At 36.2% G+C, this 19,853-nt stretch overlaps 1 protein-coding gene across 8 annotated transcripts in view; it reads left to right on the top strand.

The window, feature by feature from the left end:
• Positions 1-19,853, top strand: part of Trps1 (transcriptional repressor GATA binding 1) — a 248,156-nt gene that overhangs the window by 74,801 nt on the left and 153,502 nt on the right. For all 8 annotated transcript variants that reach the window (XM_008837958.3, XM_029565853.1, XM_029565855.1 and 5 more), the window contains one exon: positions 4,131-4,734. In XM_008837958.3, coding sequence (XP_008836180.1) covers positions 4,131-4,734 — 604 coding nt within the window. The remainder of the gene's footprint in view (positions 1-4,130; positions 4,735-19,853) is intronic.

Below are 19,853 nucleotides of genomic sequence, written 5' to 3'. Positions count from 1 at the left end.
AAAGCGAAAACGACATAAAATATAGACTAACTGACAGTGCCCTAAAGAAAAGGGCCTTTTAGGAAATAGGTTTAGTTTGAAGAGTGATATTTGTTGTGGTTGAGGTATGTGGGAGAATGGCAATGAATACCACTGAAAGACCAGTTTGTAAGTTGAATTTCTTGTACCAGTAGTGTAGACTATAGGACTCTTAAGAATAGAGGAGATTTATCTCATTTTATGATTTATATTGGTTAGTACTATGTATTTACTTACTTCTACTGTTATTTACTTAATAGTAACAAGAACCATTTCAAGACACATTTTCATTTTACAGGTTAAAAAAAGTCCTGAAACAGCTTCAGTACATTCTTGCAGGTCAAATGCATAATAAAATACAGAATCAGTACTGAAACCCAGGCGGGTTTCTACACTCTGAGTCCCTACACTGTTTAGTGCACTAAACTGTTTCTTTGATGAGAACTGAGAGTCAACTCCCCACCTCCCTTTCGTGATTGTTTTTGTCTTGCTGGAGACTGACTGCAGGGCCGCCACACACCTGGTAGACAAGCACACTGCTGATGCTTTTGCTAAGCAACACCTTCATCTCTGCTGATGTAAATACTTTCCCCATGTAGTACTCTATAATTCTATGCTTATTCTCCTGTGTGTGGATGCTTCTTCCTGTTGTTCTGCTATTTTCAGTCTTTACTGTGTGAAATAGTGTAGATGCAATACTTGGGAAAGAGCTGCTTGCTTTAGTGTTGGTTGGTGGTCAGGAATTGCATTGGGGACTCAAGAAGAGGTGCTACTGTGTCAGGGACCCACAAACCTGCTGCTAATGTGTGGCCGTGAACTTCTTGTTTTATGAAGAAGGTGGTGTAGAGCTGCTGTAAGCTACTCTGCTTCCTGAAGATGGTTTATTTTAAACCTCCATAACTCATGAATTTAGGAGTAGTAGTATCAATAGAATATTTATTGATGTATTTGACTTCAGCCATTCTGGTAAATGTATTCTTTTCTGCAGATTCTGGATTCATAAACATAAGATTTTTTTCTCTCTTAAAATACAGTTTTGGGGGGGCTAGAGAGATGACTACTGTTAAGTGCACTGACTGCTCTGGCAGAGGACCCAGGTTCGAGTCCCAGCACACGCATGGAGGCTAACAAACATCTGTAACTCCAGTTTCAGGGCATCTGGGTCTCTCTTCTGACATCTGCGGGCATTACGGGATATGTACATGCAGGAAATACACTCATACACATTAAATAAAAATTGAAAAAAAAAAACAAAAAAAAAATAAGCAAAAGACAAATACAGTTTTAGAGACCAGGCTTGGTAGTGCAGGTCTTTAATTCCTGTTCACAGGAGACAAAGGCAGGTAGATCTCTACAAGCTCGAGGCCAGACAGGCCGCCATACCAAGTTCCAGGCCAGTTAGGCTTTGTTTCAATAAAAAAAAACAAAGAAACAACCCCCTCCTCCACAAAAAAAATCCCCCAAAAGCAAAACCCCAAAACACAGTTTTTGAGTCACAAACTTATCTCCCATTAGGTTATACTAGAACATGATTTTGTAAGAAGATACTTTAGATGACATTTCCAAAAATTTCAAATCCTAGATCTTACATCTTGGCTATTCTTGTGTTATATGAACCTTAGCTTATGATATGGAGGTTTTAGCAAATGACATATGGTGGAAAGTCTTACTCTTTCTGATCTTAGACATCTTGCCTTTATGGGTTAGCCTTTGTTCATTTGAAAATGAGAAAACGAGTAATCTTAGATGTTTATGGTCAGCTCATCATCAAATTATTTGTCATTTGTTGTATGCATCTTTATCACTCAATGGAGAAAACAGGAAAAATAGCTATAAACATTCCAATAAATAGTAAAGGTAAATTTCCATGTTTATTATGTAAAATATGTATTGTGTACTACATTAAAAATTCTATTTTATTACATTTTTGTGAATTTCATGCAATATATTTTGATTACATTTCAAATCCTTTCCCTATCTGCACCTGTCTTATATCCTACCCCCCGATTTCATGTACTCTGTCATACTGTCATACATATTAAGGCCTATTGAGTCAAGTTTGTATCCCCAAATGTCCTTTGTTGTGCATCCATCTGCTGGAGCCTGGTTAACCTATCTGGGGCCACACCCTTAAGTAAACAAACTCTCCTCTCCCAACAGTTACAGTTTCTAGCAGTTCTTCAGCTATGGTTGGGGATTCTCTACTTCCTCACTTCTGTGCTGGGATTTTTGTCTGGTTTTCACTTGCATAGGTCTTATATATGCTGTTACCATTGCTGTGAGTTCATATGTGTAAATTTCCAGCTGTCTTCAAAACTGTGCCTCATTTCATCCACCACCCTGACTCTTACCATCTCCCCCCCTGCCCACTTCTGTCCCACCATCTTTTGCAATGGTCCCTGAGCCGTGGGTGGCAGAGGTTTTATACAGGTGTCCTATTTAGGGATGCGTACCTGCAGTCTCTTAATGCTCTGCGCTTTGGCTAGGTGTGGCTCTCTGGGTTAATCACCATCTGTTGCATGAGGAAGCTTTGCTGGTGAGAGTTGAGAGATGTTCTATCTTGTACCTTTGATTTTTGCATCTCTAAAACAAGAATGCTCTTTTGGAATTTTCATCATCCAGCATACCTCATAACAGGACAGAGTTATTAATATAGAAGTTGTTATAGTCTCAAAATGATTAAAACAAATATTTGGCATGTTCTTCCCTGCTCAGTGCTTTCTTTAGTCTTGGGAAGTATCCTCCCTTGTTAGGTGTCTCTTCCAGACTGATTGCAACGTTTCCTCTTCCATAGTCTTCTCTAGCCATAGTGGCCTCTTTTCAGCATCGCAGGCCTGGTACTATGAACTTTTTCCTCCTTCCTCTGAAAAGGATGGCTAGTTCTGAGCCTGTGAGTTTATAACTTTCCTGAGAACTTCCCCCCTTACTACCCTAAATAGTCCCTACATGCCCACCACTATAAGTCATGTCTTTTTTAGCACATACTGTTCTTTGTACATATATGCTCGTATACAATGATGCTGTCTTCCTGACTAGTCTCTGAGTGACAAGTCAGCAAGACTGTGAGTCAGTATGCTCCAGTATGTAGCCAGTTCTTGGCAAAGTGATATATTGATGATTATCTAAAATTGGACTCACTATCAGTGGCGTCTCATAGAACTTACAACGTCAATTTTTTGGTAACATTTGAGGGAAGTTGAAAGTGTTTTTATATGGTATTTAGAGAGTTAACTAAGAATTTTCTCATTACACATAATTTGTAAGCTTTTATGCTATATGTTTTACAATGAAATATCTGTGTTCTTTTTAATCAAACATTTGTCCTAATACAGAGGTTACTATTCTTTCTAACAGCAGAGATGTTATGAAATTTGACAAAATGTTCTCCTTGTATTATGACTTTTAAAAAGAAAGTACACAAATGCACACATCTAGACTCTTAATAAACAGATCTGCACAGCAGCTGCCATGCCTGGCAGACCCTGGGTTTACTCAGTGTATCTCCTTATAGATAGGTGCAGTTCATTTAGAGAACTCATGTTGTTTTAGCACTGCTTACTTTCTAGATTATATAGGTCAGATGGCCATAGTTTGTTGACTATGGATTTAATAATAAATGCTAGAAAAACCACTGCAATCACAGAATATTTTCATATATGGAAAAGCCATAAAAAGCAAGTCAGCATTAAAAATGTTAATGTATTTTTAGTGTAAAAGCACCTCAGTTCAGTTTAAATAAAGAGAAAGTGAAAAGGCCATTGGTAAAATCAGGTGTAAAAAATAGGAATATCAACTTAACCAATACAAGCTTGATGATTATGCATCAAGATAAAAAGAATAGTACAGGTGATTCACTAATAAAGTCAACCGTGTGTGCATGTGTATGTATGTGTGTGTGTGTATGTGTGTGCCAGTGTAACAAAAGCACACTTCACATTCTTTAGAGTTGAAAATACCAGGTAATTAAATTCCAGTTTCTGGGGTGGAGGCAATTCTATTTCCTTCTGCCTACTATGTTGTGTGAGGTAAGATTCAGGTGCATATGCCTTATTTTAAAGCAGCAAACTCCCTTCCAAATGTTGACTTCCCAGTGACTCTCTTCTTCCTTTCAGGAGAGCACACAGCTGTTACAAATGCCGCCAGTGCAGTTTCACAGCTGCAGATACCCAGTCACTGCTGGATCACTTCAACACCGTTCACTGCCAGGAACAGGAGAGTACTGCGGCCAACGGTGAAGAGGATGGCCATGCCATACCCACCATCAAAGAGGAGCCCAAACTTGACCTCAAGGTCTACAGTCTGCTAAACCCAGACTCTAAAATGGGAGAGCCGATTTCTGAGAGCGTGGTGAAGAGGGAGAAGCTCGATGACAAAGAAGGGCTCAAAGAGAAAGTTTGGACTGAGAGTGCCAGTGATGACCTTCGTGGCGTGGCCTGGAGAGGGGCTGACATCCTCCGGGGCAGTCCATCCTATACTCAAGCAGGCCTAGGGCTCTTGACGCCTGTGTCCAGCTCCCAAGAGCAGACAAAGACTCTGAGGGACAGCCCCAATGTCGAAGCTGCCCACCTGGCACGACCTATGTATGGCTTGGCCGTCGATACCAAGGGATTCCTGCAGGGGGCGCCGGCTGGCGGCGAGAAGTCTGGGTCCCTCACCCAACAGTACCCTGCATCCGGGGAGAGCAAGTCCAAGGATGAATCCCAGTCACTGTTACGGGTAGGAAGGTTTAAATTTTCAATAATATATATGCATACGTCTTCAGAAAGGAAAATGAGCAAACAGATTTTCTATATTTAGTTTTATGTTTTGTGAAGTGAAATTAAATGGATCGTATGACTATGAGGGTATTTTATACACACTATGCGGAAGGGGTAGAAAGTAGCTCATGTGTGTTTGTGTGTACGATGCACAAATCCAGTACCTGTGTAGGCAACTGGCTGTTTGTCTTTGTTCTCAGCTCAGATTGGATGTTGGCTAATCCTGCCTCCCAATTATGCAAGCAACAATGCAGTTTTGGAGAAGAGAGGTTTCTAATCACAGAAGGATGCACATCTGTTACATTAAAATAACTAAATGACTTTTAAATTTTAAGATGCTGTGGCACAATACATAGTTAATAAGGGAAGTTAGAAGAGTTTTAAAATAGTAAGAATGTAAACTCCTGGGAGAAATGTTAATACAGAAAGTTGTGTTTTTTAAAACTTTCAGAGTATGTGTGTGTATATACACACTTGTATATAACAGTGCTTGAAAAGATAAGCAAATTCTAAACATGAATGGTGGGAAGACTGCCCAAAGAAAAATACCTTGTATTTCATATTATCAGGACCTTTTTAGGGAAGAAGACAGTACCCTGTGGAAAAATGAAAGAGAATCTTCAAGTAAGGAAAAAAACCTTCATTTCTGTCTTCAGCTATGTAGGCTCAATATTTTTAGGAAACATTTTAGCTTTTGAAAATTCATGAGTTCCTAGTGTGTGTTTTGCCTAAGGCAGCACCCCTTCAACAGTTCATCTCAGAGCTAAGAAAGTTTAGAGCTTTCTGGATGATTCTGAAACTGTGTTCCTGCACAGAAGGTAAGATCAGAGACTAGCTAACCTTACAAAACAAAACAAAAAACAGTTAGGAAATGTAGTTCAGTCAGCCCAGGGCTTTGACCTGTGGGTCAGAGACAAGATCTGGAGGCAGGGACACTGGTGTGAAAATTGCTCTTCTGTTTTTTGGGGCTTAGCTTCCTTCCTTTCGTTTCCTGTGATGCTCAGAAGCCTATGTGTGTGACTTAGGAATTGAGGAATGGCGTTGAGGAATGCCCCATGGAGGCGCATAGTTAATTATAAAAACTTAGTTTTCATGCCTGTAATCAAGCCCTGGAGCCAAGAGGCCTTGTGTACAGCAGAGGGGTTGGCCCTGTACACTAGAAACTGTGCAGCAGCACCAAGTGCACTCTAATCATCTTAGGAGAAACAGATCCTCCGCCCTTGAGCAGTGGGTTCAGTTCAGGGATCTGCACTCACCTAGCACTATGAAGATGCATCAATGCAATTGTGAATATTCTTTGTTTTCTTAGTACGCAGCATTTATCTGGTCCCACGGGTCTTTTATCGCTTCTGGTTGTGAGAGACAATGGATGCCTAACATTTTATTAATTTCCTGTCAGGTCTTGAGAATGTGGTACCCTTTCATTTTTCTTCTTCCACTTTAAATAGCTTTTGTTCCTATATTTGGTGCCAAGTTGTTAGAACCTTTTTCAGTCCTTCTGGTCTATCAAATGCTCTGCAACCTTTTGTCCTCTAAGAATTTGGAATAATAACTGACTAAACAGTAGATTGAAAAACCCAGTCAATCAAGCTGAGAACGGTGGAACTTCTGAAAAACAATTCATTTTCTTCAGTTTCTCTACTTCCTTAATTCCCTGACTCTGAGTTTCTGTTGCACCATTTTAACTGTCTTTTCAGTTCCTCCCCATTAGCTGTGAAAGAAGATCTTCAACCAAACTCTTCAGTGACTAGCTCAATGCCTAGCTCTTTGAGATATGATCTGCAATGATTATTGTCTACTAAATTTCAATTTCAGCGTGTACATACATACCTCTCTCTCTCTCTCTCTCTCTCTCTCTCTCTCTCAACAGGGTGTCCATACACACACACACACACACACACACACACACACACACACACACACCTTTTAAAAGCCTGATTTGGGACTGGAGAGATGCTGAGTGGTTGAGTGCACTGGTTGCTCTTGCAGAGGACCTGGGTTGCCTTCCCAGCACCCACACAGTGGCTAAGAGCTGTCTCTAACACCAGTTCCAGGGGATCCAACACCCTCTTCTGGATTCTGCAGGTACATGCATGGTGCATGTACACTTGTACGTATAAAGTAAACATAAAACTGAAAGATAACAACCTGATTCATTCTTCTGCAGTTTAAATAAAATATGAATTTTAAAAATTCATATTTTTGCATTTGAATAATGTCTTTAGAAACCTTCAGTATTATTGAGAAAGATTAGCTGTTTGGTTTCTTATGCAGTGTTCAGTTTTTTAACTGAATTTAGATTTCTTTTTTTGATCTGTACATTTCTTAGTGAGCTTTCAAAGAAACTTAGGATAATTAACAAGCAGAGAGGACTCTATTTGTGAAATTGAAATTCCTACCTTGGTTGTGGAAAATGGAATACTAAGTAATAGCAAATATACTATTGAATTATTCAGGAGGAAAAAAGAGGAGTCGTAATGTCACGTTTAATTTGGTACTTGTCAAACTCTAGCTATTAGCATATTTACAAATGCACAATAGCAGTATAGAAAACATTAAAGAAAGTAGTGAGTGAGTGAGTCCTACATAAATTAAGGTAGAGTATTCATTTTTGAGTTTATATAGTAGAGTGGGACTTAAAATGAACTGTTTTGCTGTTGGGCATGAGTTTTTACAAACAGAAACTTGCGTGAGAAATGAAAAATATCTGGTTTTAAAAGTGAGAGTTTTTATAAATTCATTCAATATAGCTTGTAGTACATTATGTTAATAAATAACAATATGTAGATTGCTGGTACTAAGTGTAAAACCATAAATCATGTAAATGACATATGAGGTGATATAACAACTAGGAGCATGAAAAATTGTCTAAGAACAAGTTGATTTAAAATAGTTTAAGACTGAAACTGATAAGAAATGGAAACATTTCATGAAAGGCTGGGTGTATTTAGGATTCTTTCACAAAACATATAGTTATAATGCTGTTTTCAGAGTATCAGTCTTGGGATACATATTTTATTTTTCATTTTAACAAATTAATATTTTTTTCTGGTTTTAGTGATAACAATTTACTGTTTTTCTTGAAAGTTAGGAAATATCACAAGAAGAGCTGAAATTTCAAAATATGACTTTCATTAATGTTAGTCATTTTCTTCTGTTTTTCTTTTCCTTTCTGTCTGGGTCAGTTCGCCCTTTGTTTGGGGCTAGGCATCAGCTCATTTATATATGTTCTCGTTTAGTGAATGTCTTTGTATTTTCCCTGTGTTATGAGTATGAAAGACCTAGTAAAGAATTTGAAGTTGCCCATGTCACCTGTGTGGAGTGCTGTGCTTAGATGGTGATAAGTGACACAATGATATAAACTTTTCCTTGTAAATTGCATTATGAAATTAGTTTTTTTGCGTTGCATATCAGCCAACCTATATTACCATAAAACGTTTGAGTACTTTGTGTTGTGAGTTGTTCGATATATTAGAATTTTTAGACTTTTTAATAAAAACCTGACTCCTAAAAGCGGTTAACAAAGTTTACTAAGTAAAAAATGCAGTGTTTTGATTTGGGTTTAAAATTTGGACACAGGAGGAAGTTATGTATTCAACATTACACATGCAAAACTAAGATAGTCCAATTAATTGTATTTTTCCAGTAATTTTTTTCCTTCATTGTTAAGTGATGGGGTATCATCCTGACAAGCTTACACACAGTTTTGTGCTTTTTTCTTTCTGGTTTCTTTTATAATATAGTTTTACATATGTATGTATGCATGTATACATTTTTAGGCAAACTCATATAAATGTAACTGTACTGACCTGTATTATTTCCTGGCTGATATATTTGGGGTTTTATTCTTGTGATGAAATTTTTAAGATGGATTTTATGATAGGACATTTAGTCTTTCACCTGACAACCACGTGACTAGGGAGAAACAATTGATACTTAAATGCCACAAAGGTTTTGCAAGCATCAAATGGAGTTTTCATTTAGGCAAATGCCCAAGCCTAGGGAAGTGGAGTGGGTGAATCTGTAGGAGGAGTGGGGCAAACCACCATCCAGGTTAGCCTCTCTCTGCATGTCATTTGCCAAGACAAGAGTAACTTAGCTGGATGTGCAACTTTCAGATACAAATTTTTCCTTAGGTCCCAGGACTCCAATTTTTAAATACCTTTTTCAGCACAGCTAGGTGAAACTAAGATACACTGAAATTGATTTGGAGCTACTTATTCAACATATTTAGCAAAGTTAGTCAGTTTTAACATTCTGTACACCTTGACTGCAATTGAGATACTGAGATGTGGGCCTGTGGGACGTATTGAGTTCCAGGCCAGGCCATTGCCTGTCAAAGGTGGGCCTGCAGGAAATCCAGCCATCTATCTTTGACCCAGGATCTACTGCCTACCTTCCTCACAGGAGGGCTGTGTGGCTTAGTTAATTAATGTCAGCCTATTTGAGATCCTCAGATCCAAAGACTTGGATAAGCAAAAGTAGTCTGATTATTTGTTCCTTCTGTAAATGTGATACCAAGGCAGTACAATGCAGACCTATTTCTCCCTCTCTTTAATGGTGTTAAATTTATAGTTTAAAGGTTGTTGATACCAGGAACTCTATTCAGATGCAAAAATGTTCTTTTGGGAACCATCTGCTGGCAGCCTAGCAGACCTTCAAATAAGTACCTGTGTTGAATGCCTTTACAACCACTGACACAGACCTCAGGGACTTTTTTAAACTAAGGATGATCTCAAGTGAAAAGTGTGGTGTATTGTTTTGCCTCATATTTAAACAAACAAAAGTAGAATTCAAGCCATCCTACAGATAGTATGTATCTAGTGTCTATATAAATAACCATTTTCCTGATCTCCTTTGAATGTTTTATCTGTACATACATCCAAGACAAGAGGAATCAGACTGTATCAGGAGCCCATGGAAAGCACAGGCCTCTCCAATTAGTAATTTTGAGCCATGTTGATAAAGCTTCCCTTGAAGTAGCAGTTGGTATTTTAGTTGCCTAAGGGAGAAAAACAAACCCTATTAAATACTATTTACGATATTCAGAGCTTATCTAATTCTTATACTGTTGTTTGTGCCTTGTGAGATGAATTTCTTTTGCTGACATCTGTTAGGAAAGGTTATGATTTAAATTCTAATACATTTTAATATTTAAAAAATACAGCACAGGAATTCAATTTAATATGTGTAGTAGTGAGCATAGTAATTTTAATTGTTTTTGCTAAATAAAATTTGGGTAATGTTTTTCCCCCCTTATTAGTTGTTCATCTTTTATAGTGACACACCATTTTCTTTTCCATTAGACCATCCTATTTATTTTATCATTATTATAGAATGCCATTTTTGATTCATTTATATTTTTAATTGATGAATACAAATTTTACATATTTATCTTTTTTTAAAATAAGTAATTTATTGAGAATTTCATACCTGCATTTAAGGTGTTATGATCAAATCCACACCCACTCCCTCCCCTCCAACTCCTCCCATATCTCCCCATCACTTTTTTCTGATAACTTCATGTACTCTCCTTCTTTGATTGATTTTTTATTTTTATGGGGTTTTTAGCTACTCTAACATTCTCCCCCTCTGAAGAGGTAACCCTATAATCTAGATCCAAGCTCCCAAATACTTTTGACATTTTTGGCCTTCGGAGCAGAGTATGTTGCTAAGAAGTCCAAGGACATTTTGACTTTTAGCCAAGAAACTGGCTACTTTTCTTTGGGGTCTTTTTACCTTAACTGCCTGGCCAGTTCCTACTTTCTGTTCTTATCACACCATCATCTGAAGAGGTTATCCAAATTTCCAATAGGGAATTGGGACGCAGACCGCTCTGGCTTCTTCCATGCTGAACAGGCACTCAGAGTGAGGCAATTGGGGTACCCCTTCAGTGGGTCTATTTAAAAGACTCCCAAATTGCATAACTCTTATCTCTAAGGGGAAAAGAAAGTCCTTGAATCATGAATAGGAGATTTTAAGGAGAAGTAAAGACAAGAGTAATTAGCATTAGAAGTTCTAGACCAGGAACTAGAAAAAGTCAGAACAGGGCAATTTTCAAATGTTCATATGAGAATTCATTGGAATTTCTTGACAAGGGCTTCCAAAAGCATCCCTCTATTGGGTTTCTCCTCATTTTTCTTTTGTCTTCCAAGGCTGGACTCTAGAGTGATGGATTCGGGATTTGCTTTCAGGTAATTTGATAGCTGTAAGAGTGGTTAGAATCAATGTCAATTCCCTCTCAAAGGCTTCGCCCTTAACTTCAGTTCCAGGGGAATCCGAAGCCCTCTTCTGACCTCCGCGGCTTTGCATAACTTGGGTACACTCACATACATGCAGGCAATACACTCATACACATTAAATAAAAATAATAAAATATTTAAAAAATAATGATGAGACATAATAGCATTAACAAATAAATTTTCCATTTGTTGTGAGACTTCTTTTCCTGGGGATGCTAAGCAATGCTTATTCTTTTTTGAGGTTCTAGTGTCAAGCCAATGTTTGATTAAAGTTTTACTGGGGAACCAATGAATTTACGAGGCTTACTAACTGAGATAACTGAGTGGTTGTTGAGGTCAGTGAATGACCTGAGAGTATGCACACTGGAAAGCCTTTACCCAGCATAGGTCATGCTTTCTCTTCCTAGCCTTCCCCAGATTGTGCACTTTAGCCTTCCCCAAATCCAGAAGGCCGTGATACACCATTTTTTAAAATGAAGTAATTTATTTATTTTCTGAGACCGGGTCTCAATATGGCTTAGAACTCACTGAGTATATTAGACTGGTCTTAAACTCACAAAGATCCTCCTGCCTCTGCCTCCTGAGTGCTGGGATCAAAGGCATATGCCACTGCACCCAGTGAGACACACCATTTTAGGTAGAAAACAACTGAATGGCATATATACAAGTTAGTTTGGCTTCATTTGTTTTTATAACGAAGTGTCCAGTAATCTAATTTACTTTTATAGTTTGTCTCCATTGGCTCAAGTAGTTTTTAAAAGCATTCCCTCACCCCTAAAACACACTTTGGTATGAACTAGACAGTTTGTCATGGATGTTTTTCAAGGCAGGGGAAGCAGATGTATCTTAGTGAACTAAGCCTAGGTCTGTAGCTACTATAAACCCACTCACAGTATCCTTTACTGTTATTTCCCGTTTAAACACCCTTTTCTTGGCTTCTTCTTTTTCACAGACTGTCTGAATCAGGAGATACCAGTGTTCCCAAAGGACTCCACTGTTGAGTTTGTTTAGATGTAGGAAAGGGTGCATCTGTAGAAGGCTGTCCCTGTTTCGGGCAGACAGAGAGGTGCAGAATGGTTCAGAAGAGTGTCAGCCCTGAGCTTTGCCCTCATGTGAATCTATCATTTTGGAGTCACACTCATTCTGACGAATAGATTATTACACAAAATACCATGCTTTTAAAAATTCTGTGATCTTTTGGGTTTTGTAATGTTTTCCACCAAAAATGTATTTATTGTCTTCTGATCTTTTTTTTCCTCTCTCTCCATAAGCATTAAGAACTTTTCAGTATCTACAGACAAAGACTGTGGTTATGGGACTAGTCTACCCATTATTCAGAGAAGCTTGCCAAGCTGAGGAGCTGCCTCTAGCTGTGGCGTTCCTACGAGGGCAGTTTCTGTGAACTGTGGCCTCCTTACTCCCTTTGGAGAAGCACTGCCATTAGATGAGGTTAACTGCAGTAATTTCAAATAAACGAACTTTATTTTGAGGAACCTTTTACATCACTCAGTCTTATGTTATATTTTGCCATGTTGTCAGTGCTTAAAAGTAAGGAAAATGGATCTTAGCTTAATTTTTCTCTGTACAAGACAATTGAGTATCTGGCCTCTTTATTCATGTCAGAATGGTTAGATCCCTCTCAAATGTAGTTTTACAGGTTAGCTGTTAGCTTGCTTCTTTGAAGCAGAAGTTTCTGTCTTCTATAAATTTAACTAAATCATATGTACTAGGAAAGAGATAACTATGGAAACATACTTTTTTTTACAACATCATGATTAACCAGAAAATGCTAAACATGCCTATCTTAAAATAAATAAAATGTCCTATATATCTCTAACATTTAAAAATTATGGATCAGCTTATAACTCAAATTTTAATAAGTGTGTGGGTAGAAATGAGTATATTTTTACAATACATTTTTAGTGAAATGTAGAGTATTTTATGTAGCGAAAGCAGTAAGATTGACTAAAATTGGCTTATTAAATTGTATTTTTGTGTAGTGTGGCATTTCATTTATGTAATATTTAAGATTTAGAGTTGACCATGCTAAAAAAAAAGTCATGGTAGGTAAACAACCCATAAAATAATCTGTTCTTAGAGAATTAACTTTATGAGCTTAGTTTATAATATATCAAGCAAGAATACATCTGCAGCTATCTAATAGGACTTCTCCATGAAGAAGATAGAACCTGGCAAAGCTACTTCAGAAAGAAAAATTTGCACAGGAAAACTGAAAGAATAAAGTATTTGGTAGCGCACTGATAGCTATTTATAATTAATTGCTTAGTAATTGAAATTTAGCATTTTGTTTCTATTGCTTTTCTATTAATTCATCAGAGCAATAATACCTGTACTATGAACTAAAAATCTTTGAAGGTGAATTGTTATCGTTCCTTTTATTAAGTGGAAATGGAGGCAACAAGATTAAATCATTTGCCAGTAGTCATGTTGCTTGTCAAGGCAGAGATGACATTCCTTTGATATATGCTTGACCTAGGCATGTTGAACCAGCCGTATGTTTAGGAATCTAAAAATCTATAAATTCAACCTTTAGGAAAGATTCTTTCCTTAGAATAGTTATTTGCCTTTCACATAAATTTTTTTTATACATTAAAAATTGAAAAACGGCTCTTATTTATTACAAATTTTCGGAGTTTATCTGTTCTGTAAAACACGGTACAACTAAAGCAGTTTTCACCATATTTTAGAACATATACATATTTGTCATACCTAATTCTTCCTAATGTCAAATTACAACCATCAAGTTATTAATAATAAATATTATTTTGGTTGAGTTGTACAATTAGGACAAAGAAAGTTTAGGGTTTCTAAAATGTGAATTTTCTGAATGGCAACCCATGGTCTACGAATGATTTGTCTAGTTCTTATGACTCCAATAACTTTACACTCTGTGATATGGCTCCAACGTGGTTTATATAAGAGCTTGCCTCAAAGTCACATGGGAATTAAATGTTTCTGAAACGTTGCAAAATATCTTGTAATTGTATTATTAAATAGTGCTTCCAGCCCTGCATTTGGTTTTGGATGTGTGTGCTGCTGCTCATTCGATTTTATTTCTGGGTAAATTAGATTTCATGATTTCTTTTTGTTCTTCCTTACTTGACAGTAGGATATACACTGGATTGGGGGAAAGGAGGTTTTGTGTTCTGAACTGATTTTGTGACTAAGTAGCTGTGTGACCCTGGGCAGTCACCCAAATCTTAAGCACTTTTTTCTGCTTTGCAAAAGTCTCCAGATTGAAATATGCAGTTGCTTAATTTTTTTCAAATTGTTAATTCATGAGCAATGTTAATTTCCTATGAAACCTTAAACATTCAGATGCGTAAGTCAGTCACTGAGGTGACTCTAAGACAAAAAGCTTCTATTTTAGACCTACTGATGCTAGTCTGAAGAAATAAAATTCATTTGCAGTACAAAGTTAAATAAGACTTTCATCCAGTGGCTAAGAACCAGTAAGCTATAAATAACTGCCACACAGAGTCAGAAATCTTAAAATTATATTGTTTCAGTTTAACTTACACAGGAAAGCTCATCCTTTGGAAACAACCATGTTTCAAAGAATAAGGATATTAGGGGCCTTCTTAGGAACTTCTTAGGAGCAAAGGGAAGTTTGCACAATGGTAAAATAGTCACTCTGGCAGCAAAGTGACACATGTAACTCTATCTCTTCAGTTTGCTGGCTTTGAGCAATGAAGCCAGTTTTGTTCCCAGTAAGATGTTCAAATCAGAATTTTGGATGCGGAGATGAATTTTAGTAGGTGGGGTGCAAACTTCTTAGGAGTCCATGAATAGACTCTAATCCCAGCTGTTTCATTACAATTATAAAAATAAAATTGGCTGTGAATCATTCAAACTCTGTTTAATGGGTGTGAATAATTCAGTTTCATCCTACTGAAATCTTAAAACTATAAATCTATCTTGGTTCTTTATGTTCCTTCAGAGTTACTATCTCATTATTCGGAGATGAATTATTTGAAGTATGTATGATCATAATGAAAGTGACTATTTCTACTGAGCTCCTGTGATTTTCACAATTGGTGGTATCCTTTAGGAGAGGACTAGGGATGGAGTGGATAAAGATATTAGGAAGAGTCTTGAGCAAGAATAAAGGAAGCTAAATTAGTATTTCCTGCCATTTTCTTTTCAAAAAATGTTCATTAAAGACATTTTATAACATATAAGTGAATGAAAGAAAGAAAATATATATTCAACATGTTTAATGTATCCTTTTTGGGCATACAAATAGGCACAGTCACAAAGACATACAAATTGTCAGTGTGGATTTTTATTCTTATTGTTAGAACACCCTGTGATTTCACTTTGAATATGCTGCAGATATTTTCCAGTGTCAGTATGTGTTCTGACACATCATATCTAGGGCCTTCACAGTGCTTTATTTTCTACTACTCGTCCTAGAGAAAATGTTCATCTATTCTTGTAGTTAGATATTTACTCCCATTTTTTGCTGTTGTAAGTAGTGAAGCATTGAATATCTTTTAGTTAAGTAATTGCATCTTGCTTGCTATTTCAAATGGTTAGTGTTGGTGGCTCTGTAATTAGGCTCCAATGTGAGATAATCGTTTTGGCATTTACTGGCAAGAATAGGTCACTTTACCAGGCCATGTATATAGCCCTGGGAAATGGGGAAATTGTATCATTTCTTGACTTTCAATAGTTAGAATTGCTTCACAGTGGTAGTTAATATATAAGAGAACCCTAACATTTTTATTGAACATTATTATTATTGAAGAAGTTGCTAACTATGATGGTTTGAAGAAGATGCATTTCTGTAACACCAAAAGGACTCTGTCAGGTGCCCATATCGTGTTTATAGTTTAGAGGGACAGTCCTTAGTCACTTTGACATTTAGTTTAATAGTATAATGTATGAAATGAGTCTTAGAATATTAGAAATACAAAGAATTTTGCTGTTTTCCCAAACAGTTTCTTAAAGTTAATGCATTTTGTGCATGTGTGTGTGGGGGGGGGTGTACGAGCACGCATGTGTGAATGTATGAACACAGGAAATTTAATAACAACACTCAATGTAGTCTTTGGCACAGAATGTCTATTTTGAAAAGTTTGAATTTATTTTTAATTTCTTCAAGGTCATTTATAAGTTTATTATAAGTTAATTATGAATATTAAATGTTAAAGGAAAATACAGAAAACCATCCCATAACCGATCATATTCACTTGCTTTTTAAATTATCGTACTGCTATATTCAAAATCCTTTTCTATTCATGAGGTTTAAATGCATATTGTATATATACAAATAAAAATATATAAATACTCATCTGGGTTCAGAATTTATTTTCAAAGACCCAATTTACAATAGATTAAACTGACCTAGACTTAAAAGAAAATGAAACCCACAAAAGTTAGACAGCATTTCTAAATTCTTTCCTACTACATTACATTTGGAGTTTTCTTGTTGTATAGTAAATGCTAATGTAGTACTTATTATATTTCTGAAAATGCAGAGACCCTAAATAGATATAAAGTCAAATAGATGTTCCTTCCCTAAAGTAATATGTAACAGAGAGGTATAAATAATGAAATAGTTATACAGGGAGCTATAATACAAATAAAATAAAAGGTAGAAAAAGTGGACAGTGACTTTAGGTATTAAGCGCAGCAGGTCACATTCAGGTGAAAGAACAGTAGTATTAGTTTTGTAATAGTTATTACAAAGAATTATCTTAGTCATATTTGAAATCTAAAACTAAACAGGCAGAAGAGATGGCTCAGTGCTTAACAGCACACATTGCTTTTGCAGAGGGGCTAAGTTCAGTTCCCAGCACCTATATCAGGTAACTCAGAACCACCTGTAACAATAGTTTCAGGGGATCCATTGCCCTCTTGAGGACTCTGAGCACACTTGCATCCACATGTACAAATTGCTACACACAAACACACACATACACATAATTAAAATAAATATAGGTTCAAGAGCAAGACATAATGTATAGAGAATTTCCTTAAATGCTTATTTGAAAAAGTGCAGAAAAAATAGAGATATATTTCAAGTATGGTGCCCAACATAACTGTATAAAGATACCTTGACATTTTATATATGATGGCTTGTCAGAAGGAGAAGTATGGGTGGCAGGGTTGAGATGAGGTGACTAATCAGTTGTCTAATCTCCTACTCTGTCAGCAAGAGGCCTACTATAGGATATTGAAAATAGCAAATAATTTCTGGATATGCTAGATGTAGAATCTTCAAGTTACAAAGTTTATACAGGTGAATGACCAACAGACAGTTTCATATTTGCATTGTTGGAAGAGGAAATGAATGATAACTAACATCAGAAAAACACTAACTGCTGTTAGTTATGGTGACACATTTAATCCCCACCATCCCCCGTGTCGATATCAATGCATGGTGGCCCTTTATACAGAACTCTAGAATAAAGAGCAGCGAAATAGCTGGTTTTATACCTACCAAATTTGAAGGGCTTCCAGATTAAAATATCCAGTGGAGAATGGGAGGTAGGAGATGGATCTGTGAAATGTTAGGGATGGAAGTAGAGTTTCAATATGACCAATATAAAATGTATGAAATTTTTAGAGAATTAATAAAAATATTACAGTATCTAATGGATAGCTGCAAATGCCCTCTTTCAGAGAGAATGGAGGAGTTTAAAGGAGTTCTAAATGAGTTGACTTTCACTTCATAATTCAATACATGAAAATATAGTTCATACAAAATAGCCTCGAGGCACTGTCAACATTGACAAGTCATAGGTATCATTTCTTTAAATCTTTTACAGACTAAGAGCACAGATAATATTCATTAAGTTGATTATAGCACAAGAAAAGAAATGTCAGGTGTCCTGGAGTACAACAAAATGTCCTCATGGTTTTCAGGAACATCATTTTTGATGAGCTCTTCTTAGTCTAATCACTAAGGAAGATTCTTTGGAATTGGCTGCAAAACTTTGGGACTTGAAAAGCTGTGTTTGGAAAACTTAAGGAACAATCAGAGAAGACAAATCTAAGAATATCTAATTAGAACTTGAGCTTTGTTGCTTCAGCAATTTATATATATATATGTATATAAATATATATATACACATGCAAAGGATGTGCCTCCTTTTATATAACCTATGAGGTAATATTTCTGAGTTTAAAATGAATTTCGTCTGCTATAAAAATAATCTTTTCATCTGTAGAATGAAAACACCCCAGTTTAGCAGAATGAAGCACATATTATTTATGTGTATATATGTGTACATATATATATATATGTTTAATGAATGAGCCTTCTTACCTGTAGTGAAGGACACTATTGACACTTTAAAGTTCAAATTGAAGGATTGTCTATGTGTGTCAAAATCTCTTCCTAACTGATAGGAGTCACAAACATTCCAGGAGCACATTATGTTTCAAGTGTCTTATTACATGCTAAGCCAAAAGGTTAAGAGTCTTCAGGAAGGAAGGAGGGCATTAAAGTCTGAAATAAGCAAAAATAATCATTCTTGTAAGTAAGCTATAGCTTATTTTCCTTTAACATGTGTATAAGGAATATATACATATAGCTATCTATTACTGGATTATAATTTCATTCTTTACATTGTTATTCTTATTTATTTACTGATGATGACAGAGAAGAGAAATACTTGCCTGTGACATGTCACCTGTTGCTTAACGGCTGAAACTTTTACACATTTTAGTGCTGTATTACATTAAGTCATTTTAAAAGCATTCTACTTTCGCTTTTGTTTAAAATTCCTACAATCCCTAGGATATTAATGGGGGGGGGGTTAATGGAAGTCTTGATTAAAATCTCCCAAGCTTTAAGACTTTCAGTTCTTGTAAACAATTGGGATCTGAGACACAGGCCTTGTTATATCTTTTTATTAGTCTATTTACCCATTTACTGTTAACGAAAAAAAAATCTTAAGTATTTTTTCCTTAGTTTGGTTGTAATAAATACAAATTAAAATGCCTTTAAAAAAACCAACCACACTCTGTTATGTGATGATCACAGAATTTATGGTAGTTCTTTAACAAATTCTCTGAAGATATATTATAATTATTTTAAAACGAAAGGCGCTGCCCTGGGTGTATCAATTTTCCATGATTTAAAATAAGCCTTTTAAGTTTTATATCTAGACTGCTTTTAAGTGGTTCTTTCAAAATGTGCAAGACTATGAACCCTAAACACTGTTGTACTCAATCTAGACTTGATTCATAATAGCTAGCCAAACTGTAGGTAGACAAAGTGTCTTTAAGTACATCACAGCTAACATCGAGTTGCCTTTGCATTTCTGTTCTCCAGCTTAGATCCGCTTGGCCAATTCAGATTCATCCTACCTTTCTATGGTGGAACCTATCAGACACACAATATATTCAAGTGCAGTCTAAACACTTGACTTCTCTAGTTTCAAGGAATAAGCATGACAATTTTGGTATGCACTGTAGTGAAAAGGGACCCTTGCAGTCTCTGGTACTTAGCAATTTTAATATGTGAATTTCATTTTAATATGAGGGTTTGTTGGATATTCTTTGAACTTGAAATTAAAGTTCATTGATATGTGTGTGTGTGTGTGTGTGTGTGTGTGTGTGTTTGCATTTGGGTCCAAGGAGCAAGACTCATTTGTGGGGGTCAGAAGACAACATTTAGGAGTTGGCTCTCTCCTTCCACCATGTGGTTAATAGGAACTGATATCTGCTGAGCCATCTCACTAGCCCACGTTTTAATTTCTATATGAGACTGTCCATACTACCTGTTTTATTTTTATAGTCTATTTTAATAACATTTTATTATGCATTATTATATATTATATGGTAATATTAATTATAGAAT

Source organism: Nannospalax galili, unplaced genomic scaffold (assembly GCF_000622305.1).
Source record: "Nannospalax galili isolate Female #2095 unplaced genomic scaffold, S.galili_v1.0 scaffold17, whole genome shotgun sequence".
NCBI lineage: Eukaryota > Metazoa > Chordata > Mammalia > Rodentia > Spalacidae > Nannospalax > Nannospalax galili.
This window is presented reverse-complemented; position numbering and strand designations above follow the sequence as displayed.